Genomic DNA, 23,051 nt, shown 5'->3' with positions numbered 1-23,051 from the left:
TTTAGTCAGTTCTCCAATGCTGGGAGTGTTGGCAAGCATTTCCCTGTTGTTTCTCATATGATCAATGGCATCAGCTTTTTAAAAAAGTCCTGTATGTGGACAGATTTTGTTGATTAATCAAACTCTGTTGCTAAAGAAAAACAGGCTTAAAGTGCAGCCTCAGGTCTGAGAGGTAACCCTTCAACAAACTACATGGTTACCCCTCCTTAGACCCTTATATTTCAGTAAATTATCAAAATAAGCATAAAGTACAGCAATAGTTAGCTTGTAATACTTGCTGAGTGGTTGCAGGCAAATACTTTCTGAAGTACTGAGCCATGACTGGAAAAATATTTTAATGCAGCTGTTTTTACAATAAGTTTGTCTTTTTTCTGTCTTGAGAAGTGTAGAGGTCTCAAGAAAAATATCTGAACAAATGCAGTATACTCGCCTAAACTTTAATCAATAGCTTCTTACAAAAACAAGACTTAAATTTAACTTTTAAATAGTATGTTGTAGGCAAATATAATGGATGTTTTGAAATGGAGCTTAAATGTTAAAGATTATTTGAGGAATGGCATTTTTCTCCCTCTTTACTCTTTACCCCCTCCCTTACATTTAAATGTGCATTTGAAAAATTACAAGAATCCTGTTTCATGCAAGTCAGAAAGGTTTAAATGTTGGCTCTTGGAGCTCAGTGCACAAGGTGGAAGAAATGTATTAACCCTTTTTCTTTGCATTGGTCATAAGGGCCTGTGTAAAGAGAAATGTTCTGGTTTAAAGGTGCACAGAGCCACTTTGATACGGATTCCAGTGAGCCATATGATGTCATTTACTGCCAAGACACAGGTTTCTCAGTGTGTCAGGTCCCAGAGGTACAACCATAAAAATGTATTTTCAAATACTGACACCTACCGGTCAAAAGGTGTAACTACACACACTTACTTTATACTTTTCCCTTTGACACTTTAATCTCAGTTTTCTTAAATAAAACAAATCCACTTTGAATAAAACTTTAATTCACAAAAATACATAACCATTTGAAAGAAAATGTACTAAAATGTACTTGAATTCAGAAAAGCTGGAACATAACACAAAAACACAAGAAGCATTAGAGTTGGTTTAGTATAATATATTTCAGCTTCAAGAGACATAGAAATCAATTATTTCCCCCCATTTTTCTTCTATAAAAGACCCATTTTTATGAAGCATTATTATGCAAAAAATGGCATTAGAATATATTATGGGAGCTATGAAATCCCAGTGACAGAGTATAAAATTAAGTCACATCAGAGAGAGAGAGATCTGCAGAAGAGAAGTCCATGAACAACAGGGCGAACAAAGAAATAATATAATAATAAAAATAATACATATTATGGACCTTGATCTATCATCACTGACATGACAGGCATGGAGAATAGATGTATGGCTATAAAAAAATTCTCACTTTTCCACTGGATTTCACTTGAAAACATCTACACATAATAGCTGATGCTTTTTTTTTCATGCTTGTTTTTGAAGAATATTTATAATCATACAACTAAAGAGGTCCACTTCCATGTCTTTCAAATACAATATTGATATTGAAAAAGATGAAAAATACTGAATTCAAGTTCTAACTTTGCTTTCCTTCCTAAACATTGTTATTTTCTTTTTGTTAAACAGTGAAAAAGGAACTAAAAATAAAAAGGGCTGCTCTGGGCCATGTAGGCGACTCGTTGACACTTGTTTTTCTTTAAACCTTCAGAGGCTTTGCTGCATTTTTACATCAGTTTGTGGCGCTCGTTTTGTTGATGCAGAAGTGGACACTGTCCGTTCAGGTTTCACACCCATACTGAAGCAGAGGAAGGTCCTCAGAGGAAAAAGAGTCTTCTCTCTCGTACTGTCCGTCTCGCTCTCTCTTTACTCTCTGTTGTAGGTCATCCTCGGCGTTGATAGGAGCAGTTCAGTCAGCTGATTCACCGTTTATGGCTGATGGAGGAGGGGGCGGGGCTGTTGGAATGCTGGCACGTTCCAATCAGGGCAACAGTTCTTCATTACAGCGTTTCTGAAAGACACCATTTATCGTCAATGTGCAAACAAACTCCTGCAAGTTAGCGCCCTCTAAAGGCTGTCGAATGACATTACATTTATTTACACAACTATCAGATGGCTAGAACTTAGCAACAATATATAATTTAAATACATTTTCAGGAAATAATCAACTACATCTGATTAATGTTTGGAGAAAATATAATTCAAGATGGTTGCCAAAGCCAACTAATGTTGAAAAACACAAGAATGGCAATATTTCAGTCATTTTTACAGAAAACTGAGTTAAATTGTATGTGGTAGTAGCTGAGTCATTCACAGCACATACTGTGTGACATGTCACAATATTGCATGAATTGTGCATAAGGTTGTCTTCAAGGTTTTACCATTTTGTAAGTGCATCCGCTTCATTTAAGATTTTAATTTAAACTCAGGCATGAAAAATGGTGGGCAACATGCATTCTTTCAAGGAATGCTAGGCTTTTAACTTTACTATTAATTGAAAGTTTGGCAGCATTCTTAAAGCTAGTTTTCTAAATGCAAACATTAATATATAATTTTTATTATTCTTGAAATTTCTGCCATGATCTGCAACAAATATTTGTGACATCTAACCATTACCATTACAGCCAGAGTAAGAAGTGAAGCCAGGTGTTTGTGTGACAGAACCAAGACAAGTGCTTCGTTTTCTGAGGTCCTTTCACTTCTAAAGAAAGCCATATATGGCATTTATATAGGACTTCTGCCCAGTTGCCAAGGGCCCAATCCAGTGATCAAACCTACCGTACTGACACTAAAAAAAATAAATACATTTAAGTTATTTGAGGGTCTATGTTGAGCTTCTGCAGGTACATTGAAAAATGGTTCAGGAGCAGCAGAGTGAAAGTCTGTCCTACTGAGGCAGACACGTGCAAGAGTTCCCACTCTGAAGCTCAATTTCTGCTTAGCGCAGCAAGTGTGATCTGCTTTTAGACCCATAATTACAATATTTTGTGCGGTTTCACTGAGCCACTAGTGGGAAGTTCAAATGGCTTTAGCTTTAACCCAATAATAAAATTAAAAGACAATTATGATCAAACGGTCTGAAATTGGATGCTCAGCTAAGGCCTACTGTGGCAGAGAAAAACACCTAAATCAGGTTTTCTATTAAATAAGACCCACCAAGTCCTGACTGTATCAAAATAGCTACTTTACTTGTGTTCATTTAGTTCAAGAGATCGTTTTTTTTTTATTCTCCCAGAGAATACAGTGATGGTAAAAACAAGAAACTAGTTAATACGAGCTCATGAGGCTAACATGGCAATAGAAGGTTTTATTATTATCTGGGTTCAGTCTGTGGCTGGCACCGTCACCTCTCCGTCTCTTCCAGTCTGAGCTGCTGTGTTGTGAACAGTAAACCTAAAATCCTGTTAGTGCTGGTTCAATGGGCTGGCCAGTGTGTGAACTAAAAGTTGGACAGGAGGGGGGTGCAGACATGGCCCCAGGGCTTCCAGACGGAGACCCAACTCTGACATACTGACCAACACCGATGGAGTCCGATGAACAACACAGTGGGTGATTGGGTAACCCTGTTATTTGGCCTGGACACAATGACATTGCCTGTTTCCGTAACATTTTGTATTATCCAAGTTTTTCCTTCATCCTTCTATTAGCCGTGATTTGTTAGTGTGGAAATACTGACTTAAATATGTTTTAAATTTCTAAAGAGCGCTGTTAATTTTGAAAGTTATATTTAAAAGATACTCATGGAAACCAAACATAAAAAGTTCTCCTGAACTCAAACGGTGCAGTTCGAAAGAGTTTATTCCAGGAGTTTTCCAGATATCTTAATATGCAATTATGAAATATGAGTCGGCACTTCATGCAAATGAAGCGCTCAAGTTGAATCTGATGGAAATCACATGAAAGCTCGAGTCACAATTGACCTAGATTAGTCTGGCTGTAGTCTATGTAGGAAAACAAATATGGTGGAATCAAGGAGATGATGCATGGGTGGAAATTTAGGAGTGAATCTGCTGCTAAATGTAAAATAAAAGAGAAATGGTAAACAGCTGTACTTATATAGCACCGTTCCATCTACTCAAGATGCTCAAAGTGCTTCTTTACATCACAATCTGTGCCCTCATTTACCTCCACACACACAATCATACAGCACTCTACTAGATCTGCACAAAGATTAATCAGTGCTTTAAATCACATTCATACACCGATGGGACACACATCAAAGAAAATGAGGGGTTCAGCGGCTTGATCAAGGGCACTTCAGCATGTGACTGCAAGTGGAATTGAACCCCCAACCCTCCCATTGGAGGCTGACTGCTCTAACCACTCAGCCACAGCTGCACCAAAAAAGAACAAAAAAAAAAAAAAAAAGGCGACTGTCAAGAATAAATATCGTGGATCAGGCCGGGCGGTGGAGCGCTACAAAGAAAGAGCTCATCAGCAGTCAGACACAAAACTTCTTCTAGACCGGTGAGTGAATCGTTTCAACCTAACACATACTGGTTTTATCTGCACACTTTTCTCTACAAATCTGAGCATAAATACGTACAATACATAAAAATTGTTCTAATAAAGCCCATTCATGGATGTCGCCACTGCTGACCTCTTTTCAGTCATTTTGCCTCTTTCCATAGGTAAAAAAATGCACGTGGTAGTCGGCAGCCGCTCACACGTTTTGTTTACAAGTTCTTAATTTAAGGGCACATTACCCGTCGATATGACAAACATTGTGAAGATTTTGTTTCTTACTTTATGATTATTGTTTGGGGTTTTTTTTTTTTTTTGGACTGGTCTTCATGACATTGCAATAAATGCCTGTAAAGAATAATTTCAGTTGAACAAATAACTTCATCTAACAATGTTGAAATATTTTAGGTTATAAAAGTGTTTAGTTTTGACATTTTACTACACAGTTTTGTTGCTGTCAGAATGAAACAAAGATGACACTATTTAATGTCATTTATTACTCCAAACACATTTTATGGTGGGTACATTAACATCAGTATGAGACAGCAAGTATAGAGAAACTACAAAATGTTAATGTTATGGAGAAAAAAACACAGTAAATTAAGAAAATTTGTGTCACCTGGGCCTGTCACGATAACAAATTTTGCTGGGCGATTAATTGTCTCAGAAATTATTGCGATAAACGAAAATATTGTTTGAAATTTGACAATAATTGGTCATTATTGTCAAATTTAAGAAGAAATGTTTGTTAATTTTTGTGTGTAGCACCTTTTTTTGACCACTGGATGGCAGTATGACTGTTTGAACTGAAAGATGGATAGTGAGGGAGCGAGCAGCATGTCTCTAAGAAAATGGGAGGGAGGCCCCTTGACGTGATATGGGCCGTCTCTCGTTACAGTTTTTCGGTTCTCAAAATGGCGGACGCTCGGTGTGGTTTGAGCTCTTTAGCATAGCATTTGTCACACAAAGCTTTTGATTAAAAAAAATAAAATCACTAAACAAGTTCTCAGCTTCTTTTTGCAGAGAAAAACTACTTTTTAGACGAAAGCAAAGGTTTCAACTGTGAATTTTGGAGCTTCGACAAAACTGAGTTTTTTTCCCTGAGGTCGGTCTGTTAGCTTAGCTCGTAGCTTTGCTTCACAGCTTAGCTGCTTTTAATGATCCAAAAATGCAATTTTGGATGGTTAAAATGGATTTTAAAGAGAAAAGAGAACGGTAGGGGTCAGTGAAGAGCACCAGAGTTGAGCCTTTTGTCATCCAGTGTCTTCTGAAAGAGAGAGACACGAAGAAACAAAGCAGATAAATGAAAATGAGGTCGATAATTTTCATTTATCATGCGATTAATTGATTTATTGTTTATTGCGTCAGGCCTAGTGTCACCTTAAAAAAAATGAAACTGACTAAACACAGAGCAGAGTAAGTCTTGCCTCAGGACAGTTCTGCTTCGTTTAAAGCTGCTTTATTGCTCCAAAATTCTCTATTATTCCCACTGACCAAACGGACTGCTGCCAAAGCGAGGAGGTGTGGGGTGGCGAGGCTCGACGGAGTTTCTGAGTGGTCAGTAAACAGAAATGCCAGCGCCAAAACAAAAAAGTAATATTTCTAATTTTTGCAACGGCTGTCTCTCAGATCAAATTACTGGCCAAGAATGACCTTTTCCTGGTGGCACTGAACGCAGCAACTCCCTTCACTCTGAATGAATTGTAGCGCCATGAGGCAACATCATGAGACGGCACAACATTCAGGATAGAAGTTATTTTAAAAAGTTTTTTTTAAAGAGCTCAAATGACACGCATGCTAACTTCTGTCAGGAATGTTGAAGCCTTCATGCTTCACTCCCTCCTGTGTTTGGAAACAGTGAGGCCCAACACCGTTAATTTCCATGTGAGAGCCACACATCATCAAATCTCAAGATTTCATCAACAGATTAAACCTGAAGTCGTCATTTAGGGGAAACTTTCCACATCAGAGTTGAAACATTTCTTATTTTGACTTCTGAAATTAGCGAAAGATGACTTTACTTCCATTAAAAACTCGCAGTGAACATGAACTTTAAGATGTAAAGAGAGCTGGAATTTATATTTATAGTGGAAAAAAAATCTGATGGGAGCATGAATATTTTTAAAACCCCTGCAGAACTTTCCCACAGTGGGTCCAAACTCCGAAGACCAAATGCAAACATTTTTATTCCCCGTTCAGACCACAGCTGACGTTTATTAATTTTTCACTCAGAGGAACAAACGCACACTGATTCTGCTAAAAATGAGGTGGAAATTATGAATGAAAACTGATTACTGAAGCTAAAACAACTAGAAATGCTGGTATGTCTCAAAATTTAAACAAGAGTACACAGGCTGATTAAATAAGCAATTTCATTTTTCAGACTTCCCCATTGAGCCACATCCGGTCAGACTTTAAAAAAAAAAAAAAAACTACTCCGAAAAAAAGACATTTTAAAGACATATTTCTGGGAAATTACATGATGACGGAGCAGGATTTCCGCAAATTTTTCCAGCTGTTGCGATTTGCTGAGGTCTAAAATTTAACTCGTTTTAACTCATTCGATCGACCTTAAATACAAAAAGGTGTAAATAAGAGTGTTTTGCATTTTTTAAATAGGACTCTGTAATTTTTGGGGTGTTTAAAAACATGTAATGGAATTAAATTGTCAAATCTCACATATTAATCTGAAAAGGTTTGGATGATTCGCTGTGATGAGGAAGGGTTTTTTTTTAACTTTACTTTTACCACAAAGTAGAAACGAAACATCTGCTGGGAAAAGCTACGTGAACTTTTAATACGCGTTTTCTTGTTATATGAAATGAGAAGAAGGTTAAATGTTAATATGCTTGCTGCAAAATCTTTGGAGTATTTTTTACATTAATCTTTTGTTGTCTCCTCAGTTGCCTGTAGTGCTGAATTCACTCTGACTTTTATCCTGTTTGTCAAAGTTTGTGCACTTAACTTAGTGAGACGGACCAAAAAAATAAAAGGTTGCTGGCAAAAACTGTACTGTGCAAAATATTTTACCTAGTAATGGCTAGTACTAAAAAAACAAAACACTTAACAGAATGAACAGCAGCTGCAGTAAACATCAAAATGTGATGATTAAAAGATCTTTTAATAGACCACTGAACCCGATGGTATGCCTATGAAAATGCCAGCAGCAGGGGTACTGTTTTGTGGACAGGCGCTTACCTGGCTCAGAGCTGCTGCAGGGGCTTGAAGGGGACATCTTTAAAGCAGAACACAATTTGATTTCTTTTTTGCCTTCTTCTTTTCCACTGGTGTTTTCCTATTTATCTGTCTGACCAGGTCATAGAAGATCTAAGAGACAAAGTGCACAAAATCAGATAGTGACAGCTAGTAAACTCCATGACACAAACAAGGCATGAAACCTCATTACTAAACCAAATTGCTCATATATGGTTGAAAGAGAGGAGACTAGAACATCCGAGCTTAAATGTCATTTTAATAAGAGGTTCCTTGGTAAATCAGAATGACAGTCTTGGGAGAAATTGTTTGCTAAATGTGGTGAGTTTTGGTCAAACCAGACCTCAGTTTAATAAACATTTAAGAGAACATTTTGCCTGCTGTTCTGTCTTCTGTTTCAGCACAGTATGAGCAGGTTCCCCGTGCTTTGTATGTGTGTGTACTCACATCAAGGACATTGATCTTTGATTTAGCAGAGGACTCTAAAAAGGCACAGTTGTTCCACTGTCGGGCCAAATTCTGGCCCTGCTCCTTCCCCACCACACGCTCATCTTCCAAGTCGCACTTGTTCCCTACCAAGATCATCGGCACCTGGGAGACAGAAGAAAATCAAGTCAGTGAGTTAAAAACTTATTGTGTGGGTTATTCCAAATACAGTACAACCCATTTTTACCTCTGTCTTTGAGCAGACGGTTTTCATTTACTTCATGTTTGCATTTTCTCATAATGTTCTGATTAACCAAAAGTCTGGCTCCAGACTCATGTGCAGCACAAGTAAAACACCACATTAAAAATAATCCAATCTTAATGCCATCTTATTTGTAGAAAACAAAAAAATAAAAATCTGTATGCCTTTGAAAACTGTCTATTGTTGTCGCTGTTGTCCATCGTCATCATTCTTTGTTGAAATCAGGTCTCTTTGTAAATGAGTCCTCAAGGCTCAATGAGATTTACCTGTCTAAATAAAGGTTGAATGAAAAAGAAATAATCCAATAAATAATAAACCATCATCTCTGGATCAAAAGAAGTAGAGTAAGAACTGAGGAAGAACATGTTAGTGCACACTGGACACACTGGAGACCTGGTGTACATTTGGCAATACTGGCAAAAATACCAAAACTGTTTCCCACAAATTACTGACATTAACTGTAAACTTGAGGAAATCCTTGTAAAGAAACTAAAGTTACAGAAAACTAACCGTCATGGCTCGCTACACTTAACATACCGCTTGATCAGCAAATCCATGAACGTCATGGATAACAGCGGGCTTTGTCGGATATTTTTATTGCTACAAGCTCTTTGTTTTTTCACTTTCAAAGATTATTTTTTATTTGACTCTGATATAGATGACATCATAGACAAAGTTTTAAGTACTATGTAACGTAATTGCTACTGCTATTAATAGCCAGATAGAAGGTGAAACTTGTCAAATTGGTTTTATTCTGAAGCGGCACACTAATTAAAGGTATTTCCTTTGTTTCTTTATGTTCATATTAAAGTCATAAACCTCCAGGTATTTTCTTTACATAAATAGTAATCAATTGTATTTGGGGGCCGTGATAGTGGAAGTAGGGCAGCCAACTTGGGATCAGAAAGTCACGGTTCAACTCTCAGCCATGCCCACATGTTGTGGCGTCTCTGAGCAAGACACCCAATCCCTAATTGCTCCCTGGGTGCTTACATAGCTGTCCACTGCCCCACCTGGGTGCATCTCACATGTGATAGGTTAAATGTAGAGAACCAATTTTGTCATTGTATGGGAACATGCAATGATGACAACATATAGCACTTATTTTTTTCAATTTATATAACATATATAATATTACATATTATTTCCACATGTTGGTAACTACAACATTTATCAAGGATTCAAGTTTCCTTATTTGTCATTCCACCACATGTGGTACATGTGGTGGAATGACATTGTGTACAAAGGGTCCCAGTTACACCCAACAAAAGTATAAAATGTAAAAAAAAGAACAGTAATAAGATCTAAGATATGAAATAAGAAAAGCGTTAATAAAAATACACTAAGCACTAGTAGCACAAAAACAATATGCCGAACAGCAGCACAAACATGAGTCTGTGTGAGCAGATGAGTACGAATGAACAGAGCAACATGAAGATCTTTACCATTAAAGTCATGACTTGTTAAACTTCTGTTTTGTAATGAAAACACTGTTCATATCCAACAATCTTAAGAACAGCTTCTCAGTAACATTTCTTCTAATCTCATCTTCTTTTCTGAAGTTTTTCTAGACGTTTGCAACATAGTTTGCATTTTTCTGAGCCCAATGTGTAAGCAACTCCTCAGTATATTCAACATAAAAAGTACAACTACAGTAAGTTTGCTGAATTATGTGACTAATTTTAGCTGAAATGAAGAACAGACTTCAATTTTAAAGAAGTCAATGCAGAATTCTGGCAACTTCACCCATTTCTTCAAACTTTTTATGCAACAGTATTTAGTTTGTTTTGCTTATTTTATAAATAGTTTCTGCACTACATTGAGAAAGTGCGACAGGTTGTGGAGTTTCCTGAAATACACAATATTTCTTCCCTACTGCATCTTAACATTTTAACATTGTCAGAAAAAGTGTAATTTTTTGGGGGGAAAGAACATCTGAAGCAGAATTTCAGCTTTGTCACAGTCGACAGACACAGAAGGGTGTCGGGATGCGCCTCATCCTGCCTGATGTTTCCTGACCGGCTATCTAGGGAGAATGCTGCTCCGGAGGAAGTCGTGGCGGCCCCGCCCAGAAGGGATAACATCGCTTTCCTTCCTGAATATTTTCAAACACTTCAGCTGGATTTCGTGCTCCAGCTGCTTTCTGGAATTACATGACAGTGTGAGACTGTCCGTATGCACTTTTGTCATGCATGTTGTGCGTTTTCCACAACAAACTAGGTTTATTAAACTGCTGTGAAATTAGGTTAGCAAAAACAGGGTTCAAGAATTCGGAGCCTTCGTGGAGTTCACAGGATATTTGTGTTTGTAGTACGGCTTAGCAACAAGAAATCAGTGTGTGGAAAGTTCTGCGTTCAACACAACAGGCACCAATAAAATATCAGCTGAGGAAATCTATTTGTGGTAGGTAAAACAGTGAACTTTTGCTTAGGAAATCCTGCCTTCAGTGCCTCTCCTGGTACAGAAATAGCCAGCAGACATGGCTTGTAGAAGGAATATTTATGAACAATATTTTTGTATTCTGATAAGCTCATATTTGTTCATGCGTGAACACAATACACAAATAACACCTACTAGTCGAGTTGTGGATGGGAAAACCTCTGACATATAGGGAATAAGTCGAGTATCTAATCGGTTTTCTTCTCCTCCTCCTGTCTTACATTCTGTGAGAGGCAGGCGACAGGAAACGGTGTGATGTTTAGATTAACCCCAGAGAGGCTGCTGCTTGATGTTTGATATCTAAACAAGCCCTCACACTGGACTGCTAAAGGACATTTCTCCCAGGGGTCCTGGGAAAAACAGCAGCATGCCCTCCTAATACAAACTTTAAGCCAAGCCAGGTTTTTTTTTTTTAATTGGCAAAATGGTTGGAAGGATGGAGGTATGCAGAAAAGAAAAAAATGTTTAGTGTCAGCAGAACAGAAGGCAGCATTAGCCAACTCGAAAAATCCACACAGCCCACAGAGAATCTGTTCAGAGGCGGTTAGCGTACCACAGACTGCCCCGCAGTGGTATGCTAAAGATTGGTCTGCACACACGACAGAACAGGAGAGTATAAAACAGTATAAATCAATAAAAGCAGTCAATCTAAATGAAGCAGTGAATCACAAGCATTGACTTAGCGCTAGGCTAGTCACATAAGCAGAATGGAGATGGCACCAAAAAGTCATGAGACTTCTTACATAAGTACTCTGGAAGGAAGTAAAGAGGGCAAGCTTTTTATATACTGATGACTTCTCACTTCATTTTTCCTTTTCCACTGAAAGACTTTTGAGGAGATGAAACTTGACCTCACTGTATTCAATGTACAGTTTTTAAAAGTCTTAATTGAGCTTGGCAATGAATGTGTCTGTACATGTTGCCAGTTTTGAACTTAATTGTGCGTGACAGAACTGAAAATAAGAACAGCTGCTGCAGCACATACTCTTCTTTAGCTCTTCAACAGTTTGAAAGTGATCTCAAAAATGAAGGAAAAAAAATGGGGTGATTAACATAAAATATGCCTAGCATTTCCTTTGGTCGTGCATTCCTGCAAGAGGCAAAGAAAGATAAACAGATGTCACAGCTATTATAGGTAAGGGCTTAAATCCCTCCGAGCTGATGGCTGACTGAGCAGTCATTAAAGCTAGATAAGCAAAACTCTTGAATTTGAGGTATATTCTTTGGGGAAAACACATTTTCAGGAGAAAAGGAACATAAACTGCTTTCTTGCGTGTTAGGGAGCCACTGATCCTGCAATCCATCTGTTAGCCTAAGGCTAACCTCAGTCTTTTAACCACAGAGATGCTTAATGAAGCACCGCAGCCTTGCAGTCCAATGTGCTTTTGATGAGCTGAGGCTTTCTTTGCACACCATCCCTGAAAGTCCAATCACCTAAACCACAGTAAGGCCACAAGGAAGGGCAAAGAGAATGGGGTCGGACCATAATGGACATTAAAAGGAAAGTCAAATCTACAAAAAATATCAACAAAAACTGACATATATACAGAGGAAGGAGAGCAAGCAGGACAATAGAGGTACAGACAGAAGTGCAAAGTAGAGCCTACGGGGGGTTTATCTAGATGGCTGAGGGGAACAGAAAACGAGGGGGGAGGAAAGTACAAGAAAGAGTTATAGTAACATTCACTCCCACAGATCACCAAAAAAGGGCATCCTAGATCCTGCTGACACATTTATCTGCTCCACCAGAAAGAGGATGGAGGACTTACTCACTCCACAGCTTCAACATTTACCAGAGATAAAAAGATGGAAATGTGCTGCTGACAAAAAGAAATTTTGAAAAATAATGAGGCGACACATCCGCTTTTCCCTTCATATTTTTGTTTCAAATCCGAACCAAGGGGCCGACTTGAAAGTGAAAAACACACATGGTGGCAGTGCCAAGCCTTAAATCATTGTTAAACAAAAAGTGAATGTTTTTACTGCTCTCTTATTGAAGTAACAGTGTTCTGTCTCTTGACATACTCTTAAAATATAAAAATCATAAACTAAAGAAAAAAGTCATGTTAAATCGGAGTACCGGTTCAGTTTTATTTGCCTAAAATCAACCTAATATATAACCCCTCCTGTGTAATGTAACAATTTTTAAGTACAAAACATGTATTGTTTTTAAATTTCAATGGTATCCTTAGTAACAGTCTAATCAGGACTCTAAACAACGTAAGTGGTTGAGCTCACATTTATTGGACACTTCAAACCAGCTACTGAACAAATTTCCACTATTTTAGCCATCTCTGACTCAAAGGACTCAATGTCAGAAATTTTGACGTAGCTCAAACGTTCGACTTACATCCTCTGTGTCCTTTACTCGTAGAATCTGTTCTCTCAGGTCTTGAAGGTCATTGAAGGTGGACTGTGCTGTGATGGAGTATACCAGGGCGAAGCCTTGGCCATTCTTCATATACAAGTCCCTCATTGCCGTGAACTGTTCCTGTACAAGGTAGTGAAAGTAAATGAAATTTAAAGATAAGAGACAAGCCATGAGCACGTCATGATTTTTTTTCTTCTTATCATTTCGGTTTTAAAAATTGGTTGAAAAGTTCAAATTCAAAATTGTGTAACCTCTGGATAGCTAAACTGATAATATATAAATAAATAATTAGAGATATTTTGCAGTGCTACATGTTGCAACATGAGGACTTGTTCATCTTCACATAAGCAGACGAATCACCCACATCAAGCCTCAGCTGAAAGTTTTAGGCACAAACAAGTTAGGCCTGTCACGATAACAAATTTTGCTGGGCGATTAATTGTCTCTGAAATTATTGCGATAAATGATAATATCGTTTGAAATTTGACAATAATTTGTAATTATTGTCAAATTTAAAATGAAATGTTTAAAATGTTTTGAGTATACTACCTTTTTTGACCACCAGACGGCAGTATAAGACTGTTTGAAGCAAAGGATGGATAGTGAGAGAGCAGACAGCGTGTTTCTAAGAGAAATGGGAGGGAGGCCCCTTGACGTGACATGGGCTCTCTCATTCCTTTTTTCAGTTCTCAAAATGGCCGACGCTCAGTGTGGTTTGAGCTCTTTAGCATAGCATTTTTCACAAAAAGCTTTCAATAAAAATAAAAAAAATCAGTAAACAAGTTCTCAGCTTCTTTTTGCAGAGAAAAACAAGTTAGCCTGTTAGCTTAGCTTGTAGCTTAGCTTCTCAACTTAGCAGCTTTTAACGATCCAAAAACGTGATTCTGAACGATTAAAACGGATTTTAAAGAAAAAAATAGAAAGGGAGAGGTCAGTGAAGAGCACCAGAGTTGAGCCTTTTGTCATCCAGTGTCTTCAGTAGAGACACGATAAAGCTGATAAATAAAAATGAGGTAGATAATTTTCATCATGCGATTAATTGATTTATTGTTTATTGCGACAGTTAAAAAATTTTAGCAGCACAACTAAAGTTGACTTTGAAGGAATTCCCATTTTTAGTCACTACTTTTCAGAAACAGGGTTAGCAATAAACAGGACGATGTAAAGAACAGCAAAACTACAATTACACTTAAAATGGCAAGAAAAAAGCAACGATTTTCATTTTCACTTTGGAGTTATGATGCACTGAAACATGCCGTCCTTTATGTCTCTCCTACAGATAAAAATCTAATTTATTCTCCATAATTTGTGCAGATAGACATGCTATAGTTCAGTGTGTCTTTTAGACGCTTTGTGTCACATTACCTTTGTCTGAGGCCTAAAATGTGCCACTCAGTCTGCAAACTAGTTCATTAGTCACTAGTAAAAAAAACTGTGTGACTCGGGACAATTTTTTGAAAACAATATTATTCATTCTACCTCAGTAGAAAATTTAGATCTGAAATGGCCCGAGTAAGAGTTATTAATAATTTTTTTTGTCCCAACTATTATAGTAAAAGCAGCCTTGCATTAGCTTTTCAGCATCTTTTAAAGATGTCATAAGCTCTCACACATATTTCCCTTACTGTTAACTTATTATTTTTATATACGAATGTTTCTGTTAACTTATTATTTTTATATATGAATGTTTCTGTTCAGTGCCCTGGGATGACTTCTGTTGTGACTTGGAGCTATATAAATAAACTGATTTGAACTGAATTATTTCCTGCTGTTTTATTGAATTAAATAAATTTCCAAATCGTTTTATTTGAAAAACATTAAAAATATTAGCAAATAAGAAGACACATGTTTAAGCACCAAACATCTATTTTTAAAATGTTTGGGAAAACACTGATCAAATTGTCTTAGACCTGCACAGAATTACTGTGGAGGATTGAGAAAATATTTATTGCAGTGTCAGAGCATGACACTTGTACAGTAAAATCTACAAATGTAATTCCAGTTAATCTGTAAATCAGCTGGTGTGCTGTCACACTTGACATTTCTCCAACACATTTAACGTAATTTATCCGAGTCATTGTATTTTCTTCTTCAACTCTAAAAAAGGCTAATCTTCTTACTAAGCTTTAATAATCAATAAACAGATTCAGTAGTTTTCAGAAAGAACATGCTGATTTACAGAAATGTGAATGAGGCGAGGTTCACTTACTGTGCCAGCTGTGTCGAGAATTTCAAGCATACATTGCTGTCCATCTACCTCCACTTGCTGTAAACGAACAAACAAAATATATATATATATATATAACCGTCATGATGTAAACCTACAGAGCAGCTGCAACTAATCAGCTCCTTTCCAAGCATGCGCTCTCACTGCAACACTCACCTTTCTGTACGAGTCTTCTATTGTAGGGTCATATTTTTCCACAAAGATTCCCTGTACAAACTGAACTGTCTGCAAGACAAGACACAGAAAGCCAGACTCAAGTCAGCATGTGACTGTCACATCATCTGATGCACTTTCCACCTGCAATCACCAGAACTGGAACATCTGGAATGCTGATGGAGGTGGTAGACAGTGGATCCAAGCAGATGACAGACAAACTGAGCGTTGTCGTATTATGATGTATGATTAACTGACGATGTCAAGACCAACTAAACAGTACTAAAAGGATTGTGCTTAGTGGCAAAGGGAAGGGTGGGTCAACCTGGTTCACCTGATAGCATCCTAATCCAGGCATTTCAAGGGATTACCCTGACTCTGACACCTTGCTGAAGTTAGCTAAAGAGGGCATGCAACCTTTTACAGACATGGAGGTCTCCAAATAATCTTGTATTAATCAGAAAATACTTGAATATTCATATTTAGTTTCTATTCTGCATCACATTTGAAGGAAAAAATATACTACCAGTAAAATTTTAGCTTTTAACATGAAGCACAGACAAATATAAACTTGTCAGTTTATGCAAGAAAAATAAGTTCAGTATAATTTTACACAAAAAAGGACAGTTGTTTCTGAACTTTAGCCATTTTTTCAACCCTTTCAGGTTTTCAGTAACATCTTTTATCACTTTGTTCTCTTCAGAAGGTTGCAAAACATCATGCTGTTTTATTGGCAATATGCAAAGTCTCTAGGAAACCAGATGCAGAGGTGTTAGAGGTTGGACAAACAGGAAGGAGACCAAGAGGACATACTCACCAGAGCGGACTTGCCCACACCTCCAGAGCCTAACACCACTAACTTGTATTCACGCATGGCGGGATTGCTTCACTGGACAGCCCAACAGTCTGTACTTGACAAAAATGGGGGAGGGATGGGACAAAAAACAACAAATGTTAAAAATCAAGCTAAAAGACAAAGAATTTACATTTATTTGACACAAAACAAAAATCTGGTCTGCGAGTTCCTTCAGTCCAGAGAGGAAAGATTTGAGTCGTTCCTGGAGATTATGGACAAGAAGGAGCACAACAATAGAGGGAACACCCATAAGTGAAGCTGCTTCAGGGTGGAGGAGGTGAAGAGTGTGAACCTTTCCTAACACAAACCAGCTGTGGTAAATGAGTTAAAAGGGGGATCCTAAGAGGAGATGATGCATGAATCTGGCAGATATTCTTAAAAATGACACAATCATCTGGCTTTCACACACCAAAACACACCCTGCTGTCAGAACCGTTAGCCAATCACACATTTTTTGTGTGTAACTAAACAATGACAATCGTCTCATTGTCAGATTAAAATAAACATTTGAAGGAAGTGAAAACTGCAATTAGAGGAAATTGTGAAATTAAAGAAATAACATTACATAAGGTGTGCGTTTCACACAACATTAAAAATACAAAAAATATATTTAAAACTTTCTTTAAATAGTTTTAAAAAAAACACCAACTGGATGACTATAAGCCCGACTACAGATAAAGCAGAGACTAGGGATTGGTTGATGATTTCTTCTGATATTCTCTTTCAAATTAAAATTGTTTTCCAATATCTATTGATATTACTAAAATAATGAAAACTTCTGAAATATTTTGAACCGTTTATCAATAAGTAATAAATCTTCAAGAAAAATAAATCCATAGCCAAAACCAAAGGCCGCTTCTTCTGAGAAATATGCTTTAGCCACCTGATACCACAGTTTATCAATCAAATACTACCTTTAAGTTTCAACAAATGTCATCTCTGAAAAAACAAGAATTTAAACCCTGGGTTACAAAAAGAAGCACATTAGACTAAAACTATGATTTTAAAAAAAATCTGAAAAGCACCAAATCGTCAACTATTCTGGGAGGAAGATGATCCCCTCCTACACTGTTCTTCCTGCACACTTCATCAAAATTCTCAGAAAGGGTGTGTAAAGGACTTTCATCTTTGATCACAAGCAGTGGCCAAGTAGGATATAAAGCCTGAACTGTGAATAATTCATATTCTCTAATCCTCCACAAACAAAAGAGGGGTTCAGGAACGAGTCCGTGGACAGAGAAGAAAAAGAACAGATCTCCTGCTCCTGTTCTTTCATGTAAACCTTGAAGCTTAAAGTCAAGTGTATGCACAGCATCACATAAACAAATGTCATACAATGTCACGCTTGGATTTAGGCTACGATTCACTTGTCAGCTATCTGCACGTCAGGTTTCTTGGTTCAGGGCTGTGGACTGACCCTTGCTAGGACGGATGACGTCAGAGGTCTCCTTGCACTTGCATTATAACGTGACAGCATCAGAGCTTGTCCATCAAGGAGTAAAGTCAAATTCCACCATTTTTAATAGCTTTGAAGGACGAGCAAAACAGAAACATCAATCCTAACGTAAACATGAAGATATTGGCTTGTAACTCGTGCAAATAAACCAATTACTTGTGTTTGCCCGATTCATTTTAAAATCTGCTAGGAAAATAAAAAAGTGCAATTAATGGCCAAAAGCTTTGTATAATTTACACAGAACATAAGAAAATAACAACAAAAAAAAGAGATTTATCCATTTTCCAGGTTTCAGATTTTATTCCATTTATAACTGATGTGAGCTTTTTCACAAATTTGGTGATTTTTGGTGACTGGTTATGTGAATTTTCATTTAGGACATGGAGGTAGTTGGAGTGAGGACAGAGGATGCAGAAGAGAGTGAGATGGAGGAGGATGACTCGCTGTGGAGACCTCTGACGAGGGGAAAGCCGAAAGAAGTTTAACTTTTATATTTAAAAAAAAAAAAAAACGTTCTTTAAAAAAATGATAATTGTGCCACATTCTAATTTGTAAGATTCTCTTGTTCTATCCTAACAAGTTGAATGGAAGGCAACTTTTTGATTCCTGAAAGTATTTCACTTCTCATCTGAGGAGCTTTCTCAATTCAAAATTGAAAGTTGTGTCAAGCTTGATAAATGTTGTTGGGCTATTCATCTTCATCATAAGATGAAGATTTCCTGCATGGCACAGAACCTACTCCACTTATTGTTTTGAGAACCTACATCTTTGCCACCAAGTCAAAGATCATCTCAGTTTATTTTCAGTGGTGTTGCTTTCCTTCTTAAAATCCCAAGCATTTATTTAGATGACCAATCTTTCTATAGTAATGGCTGTGGGTCTTTCATCAATTCAAATGCCACATACACAAATCCGTATAGCTGTAAAGGAGCAGACACACTAATGACAAATGTAAGGAGAGCTGTCGTCTCTTGTGAAACTGTGTTACTAAAAAAAAAAAAAATGAATATGGGAAACTGTGACAAAGGTAGCAGGCACAGAAACTCCTTGTTCCTTACGTTATTATTTTAGATTTTCTTCCTCAGTCCCTTCATGCCAAAACATCAAGATTTTCTGGTGCTTTGCTGGTAAACCGATGATGCAATGAATGAAAAATACATAAATAAAATTTTTTAAAAAACAGGCTTATTAGTGTGATGCTAAGAAGCATGTTTCAAGTTGAGTGCTTTAAGATAGAGGAACTTGATGTCTGAAAAGATATTCAAATAATCCAATTAAATAAAGTCCTAACAGTCAGATAGATGTTCAGTTAGTCATTAATGCTCAGCTTCTCTCCCCTGTGAAAGGCTATGAGGATACTACTGTTCTGACACATCTGCATAGAAACTTTCATAGCAAGAAAACTACACACAAGCTGAACTCTGCCTGACAATTCTCACACATCACACAAACGGGCCATTTAGGGACAACGGTCTTTAAAACAAATTCTCCCTCTCTCTTCACCACCCTCAACAACGCTGTCATTCCCCACAAAACAAACACGCTGCTGTCATTCCTCTGCTCTCGTAGTAACCCCAGCAAATAAGGAGCCAAGGAAAGCCACATCCCACAGAAAACAGGCTGCTCCATGACTTCACTGCATCACTCACCCCCTGAAGCCAAAGGTATGTATCCATCTAAGGCTGGAAACTGGATTTGGTAGTGCTGGTAGAAAGAGCATGCAGCAAATGTGAGGCAGGATGAAATGTAGAACGGTTTTAAAGGAACAGGATGTTTCAAAATGAAACCCTAGCATCCAGAAACCAGTGTTTCCTGGTCTACTGAGGCTGATCAGACAAAGCTGTCACAGCACTGACTCAGCGGGATGAGAAGATTGACAGCTGTCCTCTGTATTCTACCCGTCGGAGCAGATGCACACATCCGCTGGTTAAAGTAGCCGCAGTAACACCAATTCTGTGTGTATTTGTTTCTTTTTAGCCCACATGCATCTAAAATGAGACTTGCAGAGAACACCCAGGTTTAGTAGCAGAAACAAACAAATTGATATAATAATAGTGGTCAGCCTCAGGGAATGCCATTTATTTATTTACAGCATCTAGCTACTCTTCATCACAAAGACTACTTCTCTATTTTAAAGTGAGCAAAATCATAAACTCACTAACGTGAGGGGGTGCTACTAAGAAAAGCAACACTGTGAAGAACAGAGTTATGATTAAGATGGTGTTGCCGAGTTCATTCATCACACTTTCCATGATTCATTTGACTGTACAAACGATGCACAGTTGATAAGTCTAACTATTTAAGCTATATATTGTAATTAATTAACTAAAGTAGTATATTAAATTAGCCTTGTCTCTAATTTATCCTAATTAGTTCCATAGGCCTTACTACAGTAATAAAGCTCCCTAGGAAATGAGGAATTTACAAGCCAATGAAATACACCATTACCGCCAGAGCTTGCTTAAACATTTTTACAACGGTAACACTAAAAGGATCTTTGTATTAGAGATACCTGTATTTTCAATAAAAATATTAAAAGGGAAAAAATGTGTATGTTGTATGGATTACTGAAAGCAAAAAAACACCATTTGTAAAAAAAATAAATAAAAATAAAATACAAAAATGCTCCCTTCTCTTTTTCACATCCACTGAAATTCTGAAGGCCTCTATAATTCAAAATGAAAATGCAACTAGGCACCAAAAAACTGTGCTGTGGTTTATTGTGACAAAGACCTGTAACTGTCAACCGAATGCATCAGAGGCTCTGGAGCCTTGACCTGTAACCACATCCTCTTTCCAAAGCAAAAGAAGTCTTCATGCTGATAGGATGGAAAAGGAGTAGCTAACAACTAAAATAACCCTTCCAGTCTCTGTTCCTGCTGAAGGCTCCAGACAGCAGGCTAGTTTTTTTGTTTGTTTGTTTGTTTTGTTGTTTGTTTTTTTCAAGAGAGAATTCAATTTAATTTTTCATCTTTAAACCCTTGTCATCATAAGATACAATACTATGGAAAAGTTTGCCTAATTTCTTTATACTTTGCTTCCAAAAAACCTGACTCAAGGCTTTTTGAAGTTCCTTTAATATCAATTTTCTTTCCTTTTCCTTTAAAAATCTTTGCCTCCCTTTCATTGCTGGTCAGTCTTCCTGTCCATGTTGTGCTAAAAATGAGGAAAGTGGACAAATGAGGGGTCAAAAGAATAGATGAAAATTAAATAAAACCATGTCACAGCTTTGTCTGCAAGAAATAGGAAAACAAAACCCAGGACTGGAGGGGTGCCTTACTTCTACATCAATCTACTACATACACATTTTCCATTAATTGGTTTTTAGGAATCGCCAAGCTGGTACTACTGTTAAAGATTATCAAATATTCAACAAAGGAAATGGGAGCAAACTGTATTTGTGATTGTGAGATGCTGCTAGTAACCAAAAACTTAAAAAGATCTATTTTTTTTATGTTTTTTTGTTAAGTTGTCTTATATATATTGTATATATATATATGTATAGTCTGTCATTCTCAATGTTCCAACACATTATTATTGATATTGTTTATCTTACTTATATGTTGTTTTTAACATTTAGGAACTTTTGTGTGAATCATTTTTATCTGTTGCTGCTGTAGATGCTGTTACACTTGAATTTGTGGGACAATAAAGGCTGTTTCTATTCTATTCTATATACACAACACTGGTTCATCCACTGAGTTTAGGATGAGTTGCTGGTTTTGCACAGTAATGTGCATGACACAGTCATCAAATAAGAAGTAACCTCTTGCAGACAGACTCATTGCAGATGGGTCTTCTTCACAGGGAGACATGACACTCGGTCTATACAACTGAGCTGCAAAGTGTTTAAAATTTGACGTTGGATGCTGAACATCACTGCCCCTGTAGCAAAAAATATATAAAAATCCTACAGGCTGATACCCAGACAAAGAGAAAGTCATTGTTGCTCTTAGGATATCTCCCTGTGATTCTACCTAATTTCTTAACATACGCTTATCTCTAAGTCATGCTACATTCTTGCAATCTGTGGCTACACGATACTGGGTGCTTATCACAACATGTTGGTTTTTTTCTACTTTTCAAACGTAAGCCTGCTTACCGCTAATTCTTTACAATCCCCAAAATCGTCAATCCCGGCAATCAAACGCAACATCTGTCTACGAGCAACCGCAACAACCCTAAGTCCCGTTATGAAGCTTGTTAGCAAAATACCGCTAACTAGCTGGCTTAAGTGCTAACGGTGTTGTGCCGAAAAATGCACCCCCATCGTGAAACGCAACCTCACTCGTAGAAAGAGCACTTAAAAGGCAATGTTAGTCATCAAAACATATTAGATAAACATCAAAAGTGGCAAATAGGACATGTACATCTGACCATCCGTAAGCACAAGATTATTCACAGTTAACGTCATGTAGGCTGCTTTTTATGGCAAGGGTGCTTTTTTCGGCACAACACCGACACTTCATTACACCGTTAGCAGGCAAGCTAACTAGCCGACACGTTCCTTTCCCTCTGCGTATCAAAACACAGCGAGCCTTTCACAAACCCGCAACACCCCAGATCGTTAGAGCATTCAAACGCCAACCAAACACACCGAGCTGCAAAAACAGCCCGCCATACTGGTGTGTACTTTCCTGGGAAAGATACAGCCGATAGCTAACGTTACCTGCCCTTCCGCCTGGCCTTGACTAAAATGGGAGTGCACAATCCGTTATTTTTTTTTATACTTGACAAAAATGTTTTCTTCATTTACCCGGATGGAACGAAGCGCAACCGTGACCGCGTTCTGCCCCACGGGTGTCCACGACACAGTCTCCCGAAAAGGCGACTTATCCGACCGCGTTTAGTAAAGTTTGGCACCGCACACTCACCGTCTCTGGCTCCGCTGTCTCTCTCGCGCCGCTCCGCAAGTGTCAAGTTGGAGAGTTCTTCTTCTTCGCCTCCAGCAGCGTCTGTCTGAGCGCAGCGGACGTCACCGTCACTGGTTCTCATTATTCTTAAACGGGCATGACACATGAACCCGGCATGAAAACATAAACACGGTGGATTCATTCCGGCAATTGTTATTTTACTAACGCGGGACGTTTTCAACCCATCTTCTCTAATATAAAGTGGTATACTGGATGTAAACATAAACACGGACTAAAAGTAAAAATGTTGATGAAA

The 23,051-nt window shown here is 37.7% G+C and overlaps 1 protein-coding gene across 1 annotated transcript; it reads right to left on the bottom strand.

Moving 5' to 3' along the window:
• Window positions 1–1,096: 1,096 nt before the first annotated feature.
• LOC119411850 (ras-related protein Rap-1A) lies at window positions 1,097–22,800 on the bottom strand. The gene is made up of 8 exons (XM_037678800.1): window positions 22,757–22,800; window positions 16,388–16,476; window positions 15,574–15,642; window positions 15,400–15,456; window positions 13,170–13,310; window positions 8,140–8,283; window positions 7,678–7,806; window positions 1,097–2,026 (listed from the first exon to the last, which is right to left on the bottom strand). Exons 2-7 carry the CDS (start codon window positions 16,442–16,444, stop codon window positions 7,717–7,719), a joined length of 558 nt encoding a protein of 185 aa, XP_037534728.1. The 5' UTR covers window positions 16,445–16,476; window positions 22,757–22,800; the 3' UTR covers window positions 1,097–2,026; window positions 7,678–7,716.
• Window positions 22,801–23,051: the final 251 nt, after the last annotated feature.

Source organism: Nematolebias whitei, chromosome 7, assembly GCF_014905685.2.
Source record: "Nematolebias whitei isolate Nwh7 chromosome 7, NemWhi1, whole genome shotgun sequence".
Taxonomy (NCBI): domain Eukaryota; kingdom Metazoa; phylum Chordata; class Actinopteri; order Cyprinodontiformes; family Rivulidae; genus Nematolebias; species Nematolebias whitei.
This window is presented reverse-complemented; position numbering and strand designations above follow the sequence as displayed.